The 18,002-nt window shown below is 48.4% G+C and overlaps 1 protein-coding gene across 5 annotated transcripts in view; it reads right to left on the reverse strand.

Moving 5' to 3' along the window:
- The window catches only part of FAM168A (family with sequence similarity 168 member A), a 170,518-nt gene that overhangs the window by 16,921 nt on the left and 135,595 nt on the right, over positions 1–18,002 (reverse strand). For 3 of the 5 annotated variants that reach the window (XM_081910137.1, XM_081910139.1, XM_081910138.1), the window contains exons 4-5: positions 12,996–13,076; positions 2,132–2,257 (exon numbers count right to left, since the gene is read on the reverse strand). In XM_081910137.1, coding sequence (XP_081766263.1) covers positions 2,132–2,257; positions 12,996–13,076 — 207 coding nt within the window. The remainder of the gene's footprint in view (positions 1–2,131; positions 2,258–12,995; positions 13,077–18,002) is intronic. The other 2 variants (XM_081910140.1, XM_081910141.1) reach the window with 1 other exon arrangement.

Consider the following 18,002-nt stretch of genomic DNA (forward strand, 5'->3'; position numbering starts at 1 on the left):
AAGTCTTTAAAGGTTCCTGCACACTTTGTTCTTGGTCTCTCTTGCAAGGAGGGGAGGGAACTCTGTTGCAACAAAAAATAAAGCTCAGCTTTTGCTTTTCTCTGGATCCCGCTTCCATCCATTCACCTCTGACCGATCATGGACTTAGGGGACTCAGTCCTTTGGGGAGGTGGGCAGCAAAAGCCAAACCCCAATTTTTCTACATCAACTGAAAGCTGCCTTCCAGTTTAAAGCCAGAATCTCACAAATCTCTCAGACCAGAACTCCCAGAAACGTCCTCCTCTGCACTGTACCCAATAACCATGACCAACACACACACAGACGCAACTCCCCGGAGGAACAGAATCACACCTCGCTTTGACCACCGTCAACCCACAGCTTAATAACCCAGAGGGAGTGCAAGCACGTCCATTTTCAAAATGGCAATGCGCTGCACAGGCATACAGCAAAGCAGATAAACTACAAGATACTGTGATGGGTCTTGCCACAGAGGCACTGTGTGCCTTCTACCCTACAAATCTCTGGGAACGAGCCCAAATCTGTATGTGTATGCAGCTACCAACCCAAAGACTACAACCTATTTAAAGAACTTCAGCCGGTACAAAATGATACAGCAAATCTTTGGGTGGGTTGAGCAGCTGAAATTATAAAAAATAAGATCATATATATAGTTCATAAATGTACCAACCAAGCCGATACATAGATGTGTGGACCAAATGTCTGGAGCAGCACAGGAGGACCAAATTTTTTTTCTACAAGGAGGGAGGAGGTGGGGGAGCCTCCCCATTGTTTTTTTGTTCCCAAATCCTGTCTTAAGGGTATGTCTGTGTATGAATAGGGTGAACCTGTGACCTGGCTCAGGAACTAAGTATTTGTCATTACAAAAGACTGGCCAGGATCCCCAGGGTATCCAGTCAAGTAACCATTAACAGGTAACTTGCCAGACAGGAGATAAACAACACACTCAGATTTCTGTTGTAGACCCTCTCTTCTGTGATGTAGGTATGATGTATCTGGGGTGGTGGTCTTGGGCTACACCCCTTCTGTAATGTATGTATGGTGTTTCTGGGGGTGTCTATATAAGGGCGGACACACCTTGGTTCGGGGTCCTCCTCCCCCTGAGTGTGAAGGGGACACCCTGTTGCAACAGTTCAATAAAGATCAGGCTTACTAGCTGCTTTGCTTCTCAATATTCTCTGGTTGGCCTCTGTTATTTTCTCCTACTGATGGAGAACCTGCAAAGGACTCTGTAAGGGCTCTTGTGTCCCCCATAAGGGAATAAGGGCAGATTTTTGTTTATTACACAGCCTGGGCTACATTAGCCAAGCCCTGAAGCATCTGCAAAAGTTGTTGCGTCCTGGGCTCTCTTCTGCACACTGATAATGAAGGCTTCATGTAGTGGTGAGGAATCTGTGGACTCCCAGACGTTATTTGACTACTTTCATCCCTAACCATCAGCCACAATGGCTGTGACAGATGGAAGTAGGAGTCCAGCAGTGTGAGGACTGCCCCCTCTCAGCCTTAATGTGACGGGCTCCACTCACCCCTCAAAGTGAATGAAACTATTTAAAAACTATTAGAAAACCAAACCAATTTCCTGTCTCCAAAGTGGGAGGAGGGGGCTTGATAACTGTACAGTGGTACCTCGGGTTGCAAACACTTCAGGTTACAGACTCTGCTATCCCAAAAATAGTACCTTGGGTTAAGAACTCTGCCCTAGGATGAGAACAGAAATTGCGCAGCAGCGGTGCAGCGGCAGTGGGATACCCCATTAGCGAAAGTGCACCTCAGGTTAAGAACGGTTTCAGGTTAAGAAGGGACCTCTGGAACGAATTAAGTTCATAACCCAAGATACCACTGTAATGTGTTTTCTGATTGTAGCATGCTTTGACCTGGGAGCCCTTGCTAGGTCTCAGGCTTGAGCCCTGAAAACTGCTCCTGACCTGGCAACTCTAATTGCAAAAATAATAATAATGACGATAATAATAATAATGATGATAATAATAAAAATAATAAATGCAAAGCAGGCAATACAACCCCCTCCCAAATCAAGAAAGAAACACAGACATACACACAGAGAGAGAAAGAGAGAAAGAAAAAAAAATCCCCAGAAGTATAAAGTTCTATTTACTGAATGCTGCTGATGAAGCTTGGTAAGTTCTGTTCTCGGTCCCAGTGTCCACTGGGAGGTGAAAGGTACCCTCAGTGGCACAAGAGGATGATGTCTGAGGCCAGGCCTGTTTCATCAGAAGTGTCGCTTGAGTGAAGACAGAAGAGAAGATGTTACAAATGGGACAAACAGCGAGGGGGCAAACACAATGATGAAGGTGCAAGCATCCATTGTAAAAAAAACACAAGCCCAAAAACCACTTTTTCGTGAAGTTCAGCCGTCCCCTTCACTGCGGCGACATAAGGAATATACAGTGGTGCCCCGCAAGATGAACGCCTCGCAAAACGGAAAACCCGCTAGACGAAAGGGTTTTCCGTTTTGGAGGCGCTTCGCAAAACAAATTTCCCTATGGGCTTGCTTCGCAAGATGAAAAAGTCTTGCGAGTTCCTTCGGGTTCCCCCCCCCCTTTTCCTAAGCCGCTAAGCCACTTATCAGCTGATCCGCTGATAAGCCGCTTAACAGCTGATCGCTAAAAGCCACTAAACCACTAATAGCGCTAATCCGCTAAGCTGTCAATGGGCTTGCTTCGCAAGACGAAAAAACCGCTATACGAAGAGCCTCACGGAAGGAATTAATTTCGTCTTGTGAGGCACCACTGTAAAGGGACAGCTGAACCTGTTCTGAGAGATTGGTTCAAAATAATTTTATCTTACACAGCAGGTGATTGTTGTCTGAGGCATCAATTAAAGGTTGTGGCCGATTTGGGGCTGTCTAGGAAGTGGGGATCTGAAACTGGGACGCAGGGGGTATTTCGCTGGCTCAAATTGCCTAATTGTGGTGGGAGGAGGAAGATACAGAATATTTTGCAAAAGTGGACACTGAGAAAAGGAAGAGATGGTTGGGCAGGTCAGTTACTTCCTCGCCCACCTTCACACTATTCTTCTCCTCCGCACTTGCAGTCCCCCACTTCTCTCGCTCTCTTTTTCTCTGCTTCTATCCATCACGAGAAGGAGAAGCAGCAAGGCCTACGACGTGATGGTGCCAGTTTTGGGTGCTGGCATCTCCGCTGAAAGCACAGGTGAGCAACCTGTGGTCCCCGGGATATATGTGATAGGAATTTCGAGGTCTTAGATATATGCTAAATGTTCATAAGTTTACCAACCAAGCACGTACATAGATCAGCACAGGAAGACCGACCTGAAGCCATTTTTTATTCCCAAACTGACCAAATGTTTTCTCTGCAAGGTCAAAGGAAAATGGAAAAGCCTCCCCATTGCCTTTTCCTTCACAAATCCTGTCTTAAAGGCACATTTAAGATATGAATAGGGTGGGAGCCTGTGACCTGGCTCAGGAACTAAGTATTTATCATTACAAAAGACTGGCCAGGCTCCCCAGGCAGTCCAATCAAGTGACCGTTAAACAGGTAACCTGGCAGACAGGAGGTAAACAAAGCACTCAGATTTCTGCTGTAGACCGCCCTTTCTGTGATGTAGGTATAATGTATGTGGTGGTGTTGAGCTACACCCCTTCTGTGATGTATGTATGATGTTTCTGGGGGTGGTCTTGACCAACAGGGTGGCAATTTCAAAAATCTATATAAGGCCTTGCGTGCCATTGTTCTGGGTTCCTCCTCCCTCCTGCGTGTGGTGAGTGAGGACCCTGTTGCAACAGATCAACAAAGATCAGGCTTACTAGCTGCTTTGCTTCTCAATATTCTCTGGTTGGCCTCTGTTATTTTCTCCTACTAATAGGGAACCTACGTAAGGACTCTATATGGGTTCTTGGATACCCCATAAGGGAAAAGGGCAGATTTTTGTTTACAACATATACAGAACGCCCTTGGCTCAATCTCACGAGGGTGGCAAGGAGCAGGGCAATGGGGGGAAGGTGGTAGCAGAAGGGAGGAAGGAAAGCAGAAAGAGAGGAGGAAGAGGAGGCAGAGGAGGCAGAAAGAAAAAGAGGTGCCTCATCCCCTTTTGACTCCAGCCTGGTCCCCTGCTACTATGTGTGTCCCCACCCCTCACCAACAGGGGGGGGGAATGTGGTCCACTTCTGGCTTGAAGCATAGATGGGCCAATGGTATGATTTTGCAAAAGGAAACTTCATACTTGGCATAAGAATATTTATCAATGTCATGGTGGGAAATGGGTGAATAACGCAACAGCGAAGCACCGTATTTTTCACTCTATAAGACGCACCAGACCATAAGACACACCTAGTTTTTGGCAGAGGAAAACAAGGGGGGGGGATCTGAATCCCAGAAGCTAGGCTGTCCTGACTTATGGGATAGCCGTGTGCAGCCTCTCCCGGGCAAAGGGAGCCTTCATCCCCTGCCTGGGAGAGGCTGTGCGCAGCTAAGAGCCATGCTCCCTTTAAAGAGAACACGGAGTATGCCTCTTTAAAGGGAGCGCTGAGCAGAGCCTCCTGCCTGCATTCGCTCCGTAAGACGCGCACACATTTCCCCTTACTTTTTAGGAGGGGAAAGTGCGTCTTATAGAGCGAAAAATACGGTAGCCATTTTACAGAAACGACCAAGCAGCACCCGTAAAGCGATGTTCAGCAACGCCGCCCCCCCCCCCGATCCTTCTCATTGCCTCTCTTCTCCTGTCTTTCTAAACTGTTACTTGAACAATGGCATGGCCGTCCCCTTTGAAGCCATAATGGACAGCGCAATTCTGGAAAAATGCCCTACTTATTTCTACATACCTCCTCCCACCCTTCTGTGTTCCCCAACAGTAGTGGATTCGCTATTGGTCTGGGCTTTTCACTATGGGCAGTTTTGTGCCGGTGGGGAGATGCAACAGGGGTGCGAGAAACAGGAGGTTAGGGACAAGGTGGCTAGCTCTGAGAAGGTGAGCTCACGAGACGTGGAAGGGAGCGCTCCTTCGTTCACTGAGGCAGACGTAAGCGAAAGCTGGCTTTTCACAGGTTTGATCTCTATTGTCGGCAAAGCTTTTTGAGCTCTTCTCAAGGCCGTGCTTGCACACAGACGGAGGGGAAAATATAGTGGGGGGGAAAAGGTATGGCTCTGGCTTCTGAGAATCTTGAAACAGGCTAATTAACTGAGCGCCTTTCTGAAACGTTAGTGTTTTGCAGTGAACGTGAACATAGCTCAGATGCTGCTCCTGAGCAATGTGCCTACGGAAGGGGTATAACATTTTCCCAGCACAGGGTGTGCCAGATTAGCTATCTGGGAAATGCAACCCTCCTCGCTGAAAGCACATCCATCAGTATTGTGATTGTGGTCAGGATGTTGCTTCTGCAAATGCCACCTTTTTGTTGAGGTTGCATACAATCTTCTCCTTGGCTGTAGGCTTCCCTGGAGTGCAATTCAAGCACTGGTGTGTTCATCCACTAGGGTGTGTGCGTGTTTTGTTTTCAATTTTCTGACTGGCTGTGCTGTCCTTTCATGCACAAAGCAAAGACTCCAATGCACTCCCAGCCTTGTTTTCAGCCAGCTATCCTCCGCGGCAAGACGACCTCCCATACACTGAAGAACGCGGGGGCAAAACCTTGAGCTTCTGCTTCAGGACTGTGGTTTGATCATGCAGTTTGCATGCCCATCATTTCATGACTGGCTGCTCAGCTGAGGCCGCTGGAAAGGATGGCATCTGAGGCGACGTGTAACTCCTATGCATCTCCCACGTGTATCTACTGGGATTGCCCGTTTGCAAATGGAAGTTATTGCTTGCTTTTGCAGCGATCGTGCAACAAATGTGCAGGTGTGAAGCTGCCCTTTGTGAACAGCAGTCATCAGAAATATGAATTCATTGCATTTCATTCTACTTAAAATTTATGTCCTGCCTTCCAGCTTTGTGGGGAGTTTTTTGCATGGCTTGCAAAGAATAAAAATGGATGAAACATCAAAAATAAAATTCTGACCCACCTACCTTAAAACTGAGCAGATGAGTAGTAATAAAACAAATAATCCATCTAATGCTCAGCACATTTTTTATAAAAAATGTTTCAACCTGGCACTCTGTCATTAAAGTGAGTCTCATAGGCTCTCCAAGGAGGGTATTTCACAAATGGGGAGGGGCCACCAGAGAGAAGGCCCTATCCCTGACCACCTGATTTCAGAAGGTGGGGGGTACCTGGAGAAGGTCCAGAGAAGGTGCTTCTTTTAGGGGAAGGTAGTAGTTCGCATTGCAAGGGACGCGGGTGGCGCTGTGGGTTAAACCACAGAGCCTAGGACTTGCCAATCAGAAGGTTGGTGGTTTGAATCCCCGTGACGGGGTGAGCTCCCGTTGCTCGGTCCCTGCTCCTGCCAACCTAGCAGTTCAAAAGCACGCCAGGGCAAGTAGATAAATAGGTACTGCTTCGACGGGACGGTAAACAGTGTTTCCGTGCGCTGCTCTGGTTCACCAGAAGCGGCTTAGTCATGCCGGCCACATGACCTGGAAGCTGTACGCCGGCTCCCTAATGGTCAGGAGCCCCTTTACCTTTAGTAGTTCGCATCAAGCAGGGAAGGGAAACATTAAGAGTATAGGAAATGCAGCCAGAGTATAGCGTAGCAGAAAGTGGCTGAATTTCATTGTCTGAATTCCTAGCACTTTCCAGCAGTCCACTGCTAGCATGACTGCACATTCAGACATGCAGGAGAAAATAGCCTCTTTTGATAGAACGGGCCGCATTAACAGATCTTGCTCTGAAGCAGGTTCCTGGCAGAGTGAGGCTCCCCAGCAAGAGCCTCCCCCCACCACGGTGCCCCTGAAATTTGCCACAAAGCTAAGTGCGAAGACACTCCCTACAAGAAAGAATACCCTCACTCTCACTGGCCTTTACAGTAACTTCAGGCGAGAAGGTAACATCTTCATCCTCACTTTGCAGGGCTCACCACAGTGGCAAAATTATTCCCTCCTCTCTGGCCAACCCCTTTGTCCCCTTAGCCAGGGATGATGGGACCTGTGGCCCTCCGGATGCTGTCAGATTCCAGCTCCTATCGGAGTGGCTAGGGATGATGGGAGTTGTAGTCCAACAACATTTTTATTTCGTATTTTATTTCGTGAACCGCCCAGAGATCTTTGGATGAAGGGCGATGTATAAATTTAACAAATAAATAAACACTTGGTGGGCCGCAGGTTACCCATCCCTGCTCTTGGTCAACCTTCTTCAACGTGGTGCCCTGCTCCAGGTTCTTATGGATTACAACTCCCATCTTCCCTGAGTGCTGACCTTGCTGGCTGGGGCTGGTGGGAATTGGAGGCTGTCAGGGTGGGGGGGAAGACTACTTGAAGCCACAAACATCATTGCCTCGTAACATCTCCCATTCAAGTCCTTCTCTTTTGCTTCCATCCCCGCCCCCCAAATCCTGATTCACTGCTATGCCTAGCCCACCAACTCATTTTCGATACCTCCACTCATCCATTCTCAACTTCTCCCTGATAGCCACACAGTCTCTGGAGTGAGTTCTCCAATCCCAGTATTCCCAATGCAGGATATAACACAGGGGCCAGTCTGGCAAAATGGCAGCTGGATCTCTTGCAAAGGCGTTGAGCATCTCAACATCACAACGGCTCCTTCAAGGAAATAAAGACCTGCCTGACCTTCAAGTGACTCGCTTGCCAAAACTGAGCAAGCTCAAGACACCGATAAAATACTACTTAGCTGAAATCCAATAGAGCAAAAAGTCTGAAATGTAGAACAGTTGGGGAAGAAGTTATTTCATGCATGGCTTTCTTTAAATAGTCCTCTGTAAGGCCTTTGTTTATACACAGCAAGGAGAATGGAATATAGATATACACCACTAGAGACCTGCAGTCAAAGATTTGGCTGGCTAGTTAAAAAATCAATATATGAAATTCAGCCACCCACACTCAAATATCATTTCCCCCCACCTCACCATAGTTCCCCCATATTCAAAGCTCCTTTGTCTGTCCAAAACCTGCAATGCCATCCCCCTAAATCCCAAGTGAAGGTTTTTTCCAGACAAATTGCTCTTCCACTGCCCTCGTTTCTCATAATTTCCTCTTAGCCATAAGAAGTAACATTCCAGGACATCACAGTAGTTGAAAGGTGGAGACAAATAGCCACAAGACAACTGGCAGCCCAGTTTTAGCAAGAAATACTGGTGGAACAGACAAACACAATCACACACTCCCATCGGCCCCAGCTAGGATGGTATGGCATCAAGGAACCATACTTCAACATCAGGAGAGCCACAGGTTTCCCACCCTGGTCTAGAGGCTCAGGTGCTTCCCAGAGATATTGTGTTACAGAACAGATATATATATATATATATATATATATATATATATATATATATATATATATATATATTCAGTAAAATCAGTGTCAGTGTAGTGTAGTGGTTAGAACAGTGGTTCTCAACCTGTGGGTCCCCAGATGTTGTTGGACTACAACTCCCATCATCCCTGAGCTCTGGCCTTGCTAGTTAGGGATGATGGGATTTGTAGTCCAACAACATCTGGGGACCTGCAGCTTGAGAACCGCTGGGTTGGAGTGTCAGATTTGGAGCTGGGAGACCAGGGTTCAAATTGCCACTTGGCCATGAAGCTAGCTGGATGACCTCAGGCCAGTCGCTGCCTCTCAGCCTATCCTACCTAACAGGGTTGTTGAGGGGATTAAATGAGGGGGCAGGACCATGTATGGCACCTTGAGCTCCTTGGAGAAAAAGTGGGATATAAACACAACCAATTAATAAATAAAGTTAACGAATGCCTCTAAAGAAGTATCAAGGGGCCTTTGAGATTCTAGTAAACCACCGATTTCAGGTAAATCGCACTCAATTGTGGAAGCTCCACATCCATTACAGATGGAACTGCTCACTGGGGAGTCAAACCAGGACTAAGCAAAGGTATTTTTAATGAGTTAACTCTAGACAAGCATGTTCCTCCCCAAGCCCTAAGGAACGAGTTGACAAAAGTTCAAATGAGCCAATTTATTTCAACTTTGGGTATATTCCTTCCTTAGGGCTTCGGGTGCAATACAAATATATAAACATCACGCTAAGCCTAACATGTCACAAATCCTCACCCCCAATTAAAAGCTTAATCCTGGCCCCAAGTGCCTGTCTCAAAATAAAAGAAAAATCTTACAACACTGGTAGGGGAATAAAATACCAGCATGGTTTGCAGACTGAAGACTGTATCAGAAATGCAGGAAGCCAACGAACCTGGAAGATGCTCCTGTAAGCACTATGGAGACTACTTGGCTTGTGCTGGTCTCCTGCTCTTACTATGGTGGCGTTACCTGAGGAAGGGCAGCAGCAAGCCAAAGGTCTCAGTGCCATTAAAAGTAAAGCTAAAGGGACCCTTGACCATTAGGTCGAGTCGTGACCGACTCTGGGGTTGCGGCGCTTATCTCGCTTTACTGGCCGAGGGAGCTGGTGTACAGCTTTCAGGTCATGTGGCCAGCATGACTAAGCCGCTTCTGGTGAACCAGAGTAGCACACAGAAACACCAGTTACCTTCCCGCCAGAGTGGTACCTATTTATCTACTTGCACTTTGAAGTGCTTTCGAACTGCTAGGTTGGCAGGAGCAGGGACCGAGCAACGGGAGCTCACCCCGTCATGAGGATTCGAACTGCCGACCTTCTGATTGGCAAGTCCTAGGCTCTGTGGTTTAACCCACAGCGCCACCCGCGTCCCTTCAAAACCATCATCAGTTGGGATCATTTGGTCCCTTACCTTTCCCGCCCCGACCTGGCCACAGTGATCCATGCGATAGTCATCTCCAGGCTTGACTACTGTACAGTGGTACCTCGCAAGACGAATGCCTCGTAAGACGAAAAACTCGCAAGACGAAAGAGTTTTTCGTTTTTTGAGTTGCTTCGCAAGACAAATTTCCCTATGGGCTTGCTTCGCAAGACCAAAACGTCTTGCAAGTTTGTTTCCTTTTTCTTAAAACCGTTAATACCCAGGGTGCATTGCTTGAAGAGGTGCAGTTGCGACTTGACTTCGAGGAGCAACACATAGCACGCGGTGTGGTAGCCTTTTTTGAGGTTTTTGAAGACTTTGGTGATTTTTGAAGCTTTTCCAAAACTTCTTTTGCAGCCATTTGGTAAGTTAAACTTTTAAAACTTTTTTGGGGGCTTTTGGATTTTGGGTTGGGGTGTTTTCTAGGAGGTTTGGTGATTTTGAATTTTTTGGATGTGAAGCACTGATTTTTGGGGGGGGGAGTTGTGAAGGTAGGAGCTGTGCTGCCATGGGGCCCAAGAAGACTGCTGCTGCAGAGGCTGGCGAGAGGAAGAAGGAGAAGAAAGAAATGAGGGACATTTGCCAGAAGTGGAAAGATGTGCAGGCTTTTGCACAGCGGCACCACCCTGACAAGGACCTGACACGTGACCTTGCGAACACTTTTGATACGAGGGTCATGTCGTCTTTCAGGGAGGTGCTGAAAAGGCGGATGAAGCAGCAGACCATGGACAGGTTCTTCAGCAAGAAGCAAAGAGTGGAAGAGGAACCTTCTTCGAGTTGTCCCCCAGAGTCTTAGAAAATGTATGTACAGTACTGTACACTTTGGTGATTTTTAAACTTTTTTTGACCACAGGAACGCATTAATTGATTTTCAATGCATTCCTATGGGAATCCGTGCTTCGCAAGACGAAAAATTCGCAAGACGAAAAAACTCGCAGAACGAATTAATTTCGTCTTGCTAGGTACCACTGTAATTCGCTCTACGCGGGGCTGCCCTTGAAACTGTTCCAGAAACTCCAGCGGGTGCAGAATGCTGCAGCGAGGCTCCTCACAGGGTCTCTGCCATGGGAGCATATTCACCCAGTGCTTTTCCAGCTGCACTGGCTCCCAGGGGAGTACAGGGTCAGATTTAAAGCCCTATGCGGCCTAGGACCCTTGTACTTATGGGACCGCCTCTCCTGGTATGTCCCACAGAGGACTCTAAGGTCCATGAGTAATAACAGCTTAAAGGTCCCGGGCCCTAAGGAAGTCAGACTATCCTCCACCAGGGCCAGGGCCTTTTCAGTGATGGCTCCGACCTGGTGGAATGCTCTGTCCCATGAGACTAGGGCCCTGCAGGACTTGATTTCCTTCCACAGGGCCTGTAAGACAGAGCTATTCCGCCTGGCCTGATTAGACTGATCCTCTATTCCCTTTCCTCTTCTATGAAGAAACCCTTTCTGGGACCCCACATTTAAATTCTTCCCTGTCCTTGCTGGCCCTAGTAGGACCAACGTGGCCAGTTAGCCCTGGTGATCATTTGATGTCTACTGACTGGGGTGTGTCGTTCCCCCCCCCCCCAAAATGAGCCCAAAATTTAGAATATTTTTGATATGATGCTGCATTTTATGTTGCATTTTATACTGTTTTATGCTGTTTTTAAGTCACATTTTAATCAATGTCTTACATTTACTGTTAGCCGCCCTAAAACGGGAAGGGTGGGGTATAAATAAAAATTTACTATAATATTATTATTATTGATGCAGTATCAAATAGGGGGGAGCACATGCAATGGAGAGAGAAGGAAACCTCAAGCCAATCGCAGCCAATTTTGTGGTTGGAGTTTAGCAAACATCTCTTCTGGGTGGGAGCTGATATAATGGATGACCTGCATTATCATCTGCTGTATTATTAATAGAAATGGATCTAGGAGTAACTGGCCCCTGTGGAAATTAAATGTACACTTATATGGAAATCGCAAAGCAGATACCAGCCCCCCCCCAAAAAAACCCTTCACAGAAACCTAAAGAGGAACAGATACATTATTAGGTTTTAATTAAGGGAGCTGCTAGAGGTGGAAGGATTCTTTACCCATCTTTTATTAAAATATAGGCAATTTTATCAAACATTCATTCTGCCTGCAAAGTTCCTGACACACACATTTTGGGCCCCTGGGCTAAAAGGTTAGAACAAGATTTCCTGACAGTCAGGCTCATATTAAGTTTGTTTGATCAATATTGTATGAATTGCTTTAACCTGCTTTGCATCTCTTTCCAGCCAGCACAGAAATATAAGAAAATATAGGTTAAAACCTCCCTTTTAAAACGAGCCTTTGTAGGGGGAAAGGCGCTCACCTTTTAGAAAGTTCTCATATGCACATGAGCCAAATGAAGTGTTTTTTAAAAATATTGTTACTATATATAGCTTCAAGTCAGAATCCATTTTGAGTAATTCAGTTCACTTGACTTATCAGTAAGGTCTTGCCACTTGTAGGAATGATGGAATGTGCAAGACATCTGTAATTTAAAGCTTAGTATTGGTGGTTCCCAATCTTTACCTTTTCTTAAACTCCTTTTTTTGGGGGGTAGACCCTCCCACATCCTGCTTCAATGGAAGCTATATCATGGAACTAAGGCAGCTGCCTTGTAGTGACCCAAACCATTGGTCCATTTAGCAGTCTACACTGAACTACCACCAAATTATGGCACTTTTCAACTGCATTTGTACATTCCTGCTTCCCATTTTCAGAATACAGTGGACGCTCAGGTTGCGAACGTGATCCGTGCGGGAGGCACGTTCGCAACCTGCAGCACCATGTCTGCGCATGTGCATGCGCAGGTCACAATTTGGCACTTCTGTGCATGCGCAAAGTGAGATTTAGTGCTTCTGCGCATGCGCCGAAACCCAGAAGTAACCTGTTCCGGTACTTCCAGGTTCACCGAAAACGCGCAACCTTAAGCATCTGTAACCTGAGGTATCACCGTGTAGACAACCAGCAATCAAAGAAACCAGGCAGCATTGCCATGTATACTTGGTTAAGCTACATAGTGCATGCAGTTCTTACTGAGAAAGCACCTGACATTTTGTAAAAAAAGACATGTTGAGAATGGCAGGTCTGTTAATGGTGCTGAGAGAATGAAAGATCTGATGAAAAACACACAGACACAAGAGCCACAACGTGTGGCTTACAAACCAGGAAGTACATACTGCCAAATGTGGCTAACTGGAAAATAGAAAACTCGGTTTACCTGGGGCATAGCCTGGGCTGGTGGTCGGGTACATATTTGGGTTGTAGGTGGGGGCAGCCGTGGGATATCCAGCAGGATAACCTGAGAAGAGAGATGAGGTACTTTAGCTGGGGGAAAGTCAAACAGCAAATATCTGTGCAAAGAGAGAGAGAATGCAGTGATTAAAAGCAATAAAAGGATGACAGGTCAGCAGGAGAACTAGCCAGGGACTCAGATTCTGCACCACCTCCTTACTTTCCGCAAAAGGCAAGTAAACATAATGACATACAAACAGCCCCTTACCTGACAATTGCCCCCGGTTTCTAAAATACTCCATGTGCAAAAAAATGAGGATTTAAAAAAATAAATAAATTATGACACCTGTTGTCAGAGCTGCCCAAGGTCCCAGCTCACAGAGGACCAACGCCAGTTCTTGTTATATACAAAAGTCTTTATTAAGGTTCAGTTTCGATTCCAAAGCCGCGGCGCGCAGCTCTACGTCTCAACCCTAGACCGCTGAAGCTCCGTCTGAATCTCCTCCCCCCAGACACCAGTTCAAGACCCTAGCCTTGCTCCACCTCCTCCTTTGCTCCTTTCTCCTCTGGGTCCGTCTGCCCGCCGGGGTGTTGCCCTTTCTGGACTCTTCTGATGCTGAAGAGTCCCCGGATTCTTCCCCCTGCCTCCGGCGTGCTTTAGGACCTGGCTTCCAATCCGCGCTCCCGGCTGTCCCGCGTGCCTGTGCATTTGAACTTGGCGCGCGCGCCCAGCCGGCAACCTTCCTCCTGACTGTTACGCTGCTTCTGTCACTGCTTCCCCCTTTGGGGGGGCTAGCTGGATCTGACTTCCCCTCTATTCCCTCACTCAGCGATAGGGGCGTGGTCAGCCCTGACTCATCTTCTCTTCCCCCTGGAGGGGAAGCCGGTCCTGACACATGGGACTCTTCCCCCCCGCTACGCTCCGGTGGGGAAGCTGGTCCTGATCTCCAGCTGCTGCTTTGGGAGTCACCGCTGGTCCCTTGCTTCTGGTGCGCCCCCCCCGGGACCCCCCTTACTCTGGCTATAGGCGCCCCCTTCTGGGAATCTTCCGAATCACTGGACAGACTCATGGAATGTCTTGCCCCACTGTCATCCTCACCTACGCTGCCTTCGGATTGTTCCCCTTCGCTCTCCGCTTCCTCTTTCCCCTGTGCCTCTGCTCCTGAACCCCTGACACCTGTATACATCTTTTCAACCCTAACAGTTCTCACAAGTGGTCCATGATAACCAAATCAGAATGTTTGGTGGAGTTTTCTCCTAGGGAGAAATAGCAGCTGCGAAAAGGAGATTTTCATTAGGACTGAGCGGAGGGGGAAAGCATTAACTATCCCATTTCTTCCCTCCATATCCCATATACACGCACCATGGTCCTCATCACGATTCCCACCCACCCTCAAAAAAGTCAGGGGTCCCTTTACCTTTACTGTGATTTAAAAAACATCACCAGATACAGGAAAACAACAATAATACATTTTACATATAATTTGTTTTGGCCCGAAGGAATCCAGAAAACCAGGTGCTGCTGATAGTATTCAACCATGCGGGGGGGGGGGTGTTCTTCAGGGTCCCTGCCCCAGTTTACTACATACCCCAACCACTGATGTATTTTTAATCTTTGTTGGGAGCCGCCCAGAGTGGCTGGGGAAACCCAGGCAGATGGGCGGGGTACAAATAATAAATGATGATGAGGAGGAGGACTGCTGCTAAAGCCCTCAGAGGCAAAGGATGTTGGAGCCTGGGGGGGGGGGGCAGAGAGAAGAAGCAGTTACAAGGAACTCTTCCTGCTACCAGAACAGCCCCTCATCACCAGCCCCCATTGCCAGAATCATGGATAAAAGGTAAAGGTAAAGGTACCCCTGCCCGTACGGGCCAGTCTTGACAGACTCTAGGGTTGTGCGCTCATCTCACTCTAGAGGCCGGGAGCCAGCGCTGTCTGCAGACACTTCCGGGTCACGTGGCCAGCGTGACGAAGCTGCTCTGTCGAACCGGCACCAGAGCAGCACACGGAAACGCCGTTTACCTTCCCGCTATAAAGCGGTACCTATTTATCTACTTGCACTTGGGGGTGCTTTCGAACTGCTAGGTGGGCAGGAGCTGGGACCGAACGACGGGAGCTCACCCCGCCATGGGGATTCGAACCGCCGACCATGCGATCGGCAAGTCCTAGGCGCTGAGGTTTTACCCACAGCGCCACCCGCGTCCCTAGAATCATGGATAGGCAAACTAATAAGGCCAGGGGGGCGGATCCGGCCCAATTGCCTTCTCAGCCCCCTGCTGAAAAAGTTTGCTGAGCCAGATGTTTTCAGTCCCTGTGCTGAACTAGTGTGGCTCCTGGTTCTGCTCCCCTGAAATGTGGAAGCAGCAAAAGGGGCATATTGTAGGGGGACAGATGATGCTCTTCAAAGTCTTCTGCCCAGTCCGCCACCAGTTCTTCTTCCCCAATAACCAAAGCACTTTTCAGGTGAGTAGACAAACCCCAAGTCCTATTAAAATTCAGCCACTGGACCACTAGGAAAGCAATCACCCGCCCCACAGAAGTGCTTGCAGGATGTGACCCCTCTTCTACCCAACTCCATGGGCACCTTGAGTAGCTATGGGATGTGTCTGGGATTTTTGCCTCCCCTTTATAAATTTATGAAGCCTCCTCCTCGAAGTTAATTAGAATCATCTATTTCAACAGTCATTACCACCGTGCTGGAATAAATAACTATTTGTTCCAACCTCTCATTTTCATCAGCGTTGCAATTCTGCTACTAAATCAGGTTAATTAAAAATGGTTGCAGTTAATGCCGGAGACGCCAATGATTCGCTAATAGTATGTAAAGCCCATGCCACTGAGGAGGCTGTGGGGTGCACAGGATTCTGGCAATCAAACGTCTCTTTTGAGCGTTATTTATAGAACCAGCAACGGCACACAGAATTCTAATGAGGACACAGTCAAGTCAAAGGAAGAAATGCGCACTTGGCTTCTCATGCGAAGGCTCTTGACTGTGGATTTAGGGGGCGGTTCTTTTGGCTGCTTCTTTTTTTAAAAAAGGAAAGGCAAATGCACTGCCGCGATGACTAATTCGCTGCTGTCTTTTTACTACACATCACATCCATCTTCCTTGCCTCGAAGCGTTTCGTAACAAAAGTGCCCTTTAGATGTTACCGCAGTGGCGCGAGAGCTTTTCCTGCGAGGGCTCCTTCCCTGACGCCACCGCAACGTCCCAGTGAAAGTGAAGCTCAGTCGCGCAGGGCCTTAGGACCTGGTTTGCCACCCTTGATATGGCTGGGTGGAAACTGCCCGGGAAGAAGTGGAACAGCTGAAACTGCCGCAAGCCGAATCCACAGGAGAGCTGCGGCTGGAACGGCCAAAGCCCTAGAGTGCTTGGGACCATGGAAGATCGTCTCACCTCTTATATACCCACTGTACTCTGCAAGTGAGGGCCTCCAGCAAACAATGGAGGTCCGCTTCAAACAATGTGGGAATTGGGTCTTTTTAACACGCATCCTATTTTGGTGATTGTTGGTTGATTTAAACCAGGGGTCAGCAAATTTTTCAGGAGGGCGACGGTCCACTGTCCCTCAGACCTTGCAGGGGGCCAGACCCACCCTCTCCCCAAAGCAGCCCCCTCCTGAAAGGAACACCCACCACCGCTACTCTCGCCGCAGCTACCTTCTCTTCAGCAGCCAATCAGAAGCCATGCCACAGAAGTCTGGCTCTGTGCCGGTTTAGCACGGGGACTGACCTAGCGGGCGGCAGGGTCTGCAAGGTTCGTGGGCCGGATTAACGAGCCCAGCGGGCCACATCCGGCCCGCAGGCCTTAATTTGCCAACCTCTGATTTAAACTGTGTTGAACTGGGTGGTTTAAATTGTTGTAAACCACCCCTGCATCTTAGGGCAAAAGGCAAGCAATAAGTTAAATACCGTATTTTTCGCTCTATAGGACACACTTTTCCCCTCCAAAAATTAAGGGGAAATGTGTGTGCGTCCTATGGAGCTAATGCAGGCTCCTTGGCTTCAGCGATAGCAACGCGAATCCTCCAAAGTGCAGAGGGAGAGCTCCCCCCACGCTCCAGAGGCTTCGTGTTGCTTTCGCTGAAGCCAACTGAAGCCCCTGGAGCGCAGTGGGAACTCCGTGGGCTTCAGGCAGCTATTCGCAAGCCTTCGGAGCGCAGCAGGAGTTCCCACTGCGCTCCGAAGGCTTACGGATAGCCGCCTGAAGCCTCCGAAGCGCAGCGCAAATTCCCACTGCGCTCCGGGGGCTTCAGGCAGCTATCTGCAAATCTTTGGAGCGCAGCAGGAGTTCCCGCTGTGCTCCGAAGGCTTGCGGATAGCCGCCTGAAGCCTGGAGAGTGAGGGGGGTCGGTGCACACTGATCCCTCTTGCTCTCCAGGCTTCGCTTCACTGGAGAGGTGCTGCACAGTTTTCCCTCTCTGCGCACCGCCCCTTCAGCGAAGCAGGAGGAGAAATGGAAGGGGCTCCGTTTCTCCTGCCGCTTCGCTGAAGGGGCACTGAGCAGAGAGGGGGAGAATCCCCCCCGTTTCCTCCCTCCTATGGTCCGGTGCATCCTATAGAGCAAAAAATACGGTAATAACCCCCTCTACCACGTTACAGCAGGGTGAGCTGCTGCTGACCAATCTCTGGCGTCCAGCTAGCGCTTGCTAGTGTGCTTCAAATGAAAGACGCAGGAGATACACAGACAGGCCCTTTACAACTGGCTGGGTCACATGCAAGCAACTGCAACATGTGGAGCAAAGCAAAAGTGGAGACGGTACCCAGAGATGCTATCGCACGTAGCGAATCGGGTGTAATTACTTTGGTAAAAATAGGTAAGCGAAAAGCCAGCCATGCTGACATGAAATCAATTCTTCTTCCCCTGCATTTGTCTTGCTTTTCGGTTCTCAGGGGCCGTTCACCCATTATTGTTTCGAGATCTATGTCAGAAAGGAAACTGACCGACCCATGGCACAGGGCAGCAGACAACTCCGTGAGCTCAGATGCTTGAAC

Source organism: Podarcis melisellensis (assembly GCF_964234715.1).
Source record: "Podarcis melisellensis genome assembly, chromosome: 4".
Lineage (NCBI taxonomy): Eukaryota > Metazoa > Chordata > Lepidosauria > Squamata > Lacertidae > Podarcis > Podarcis melisellensis.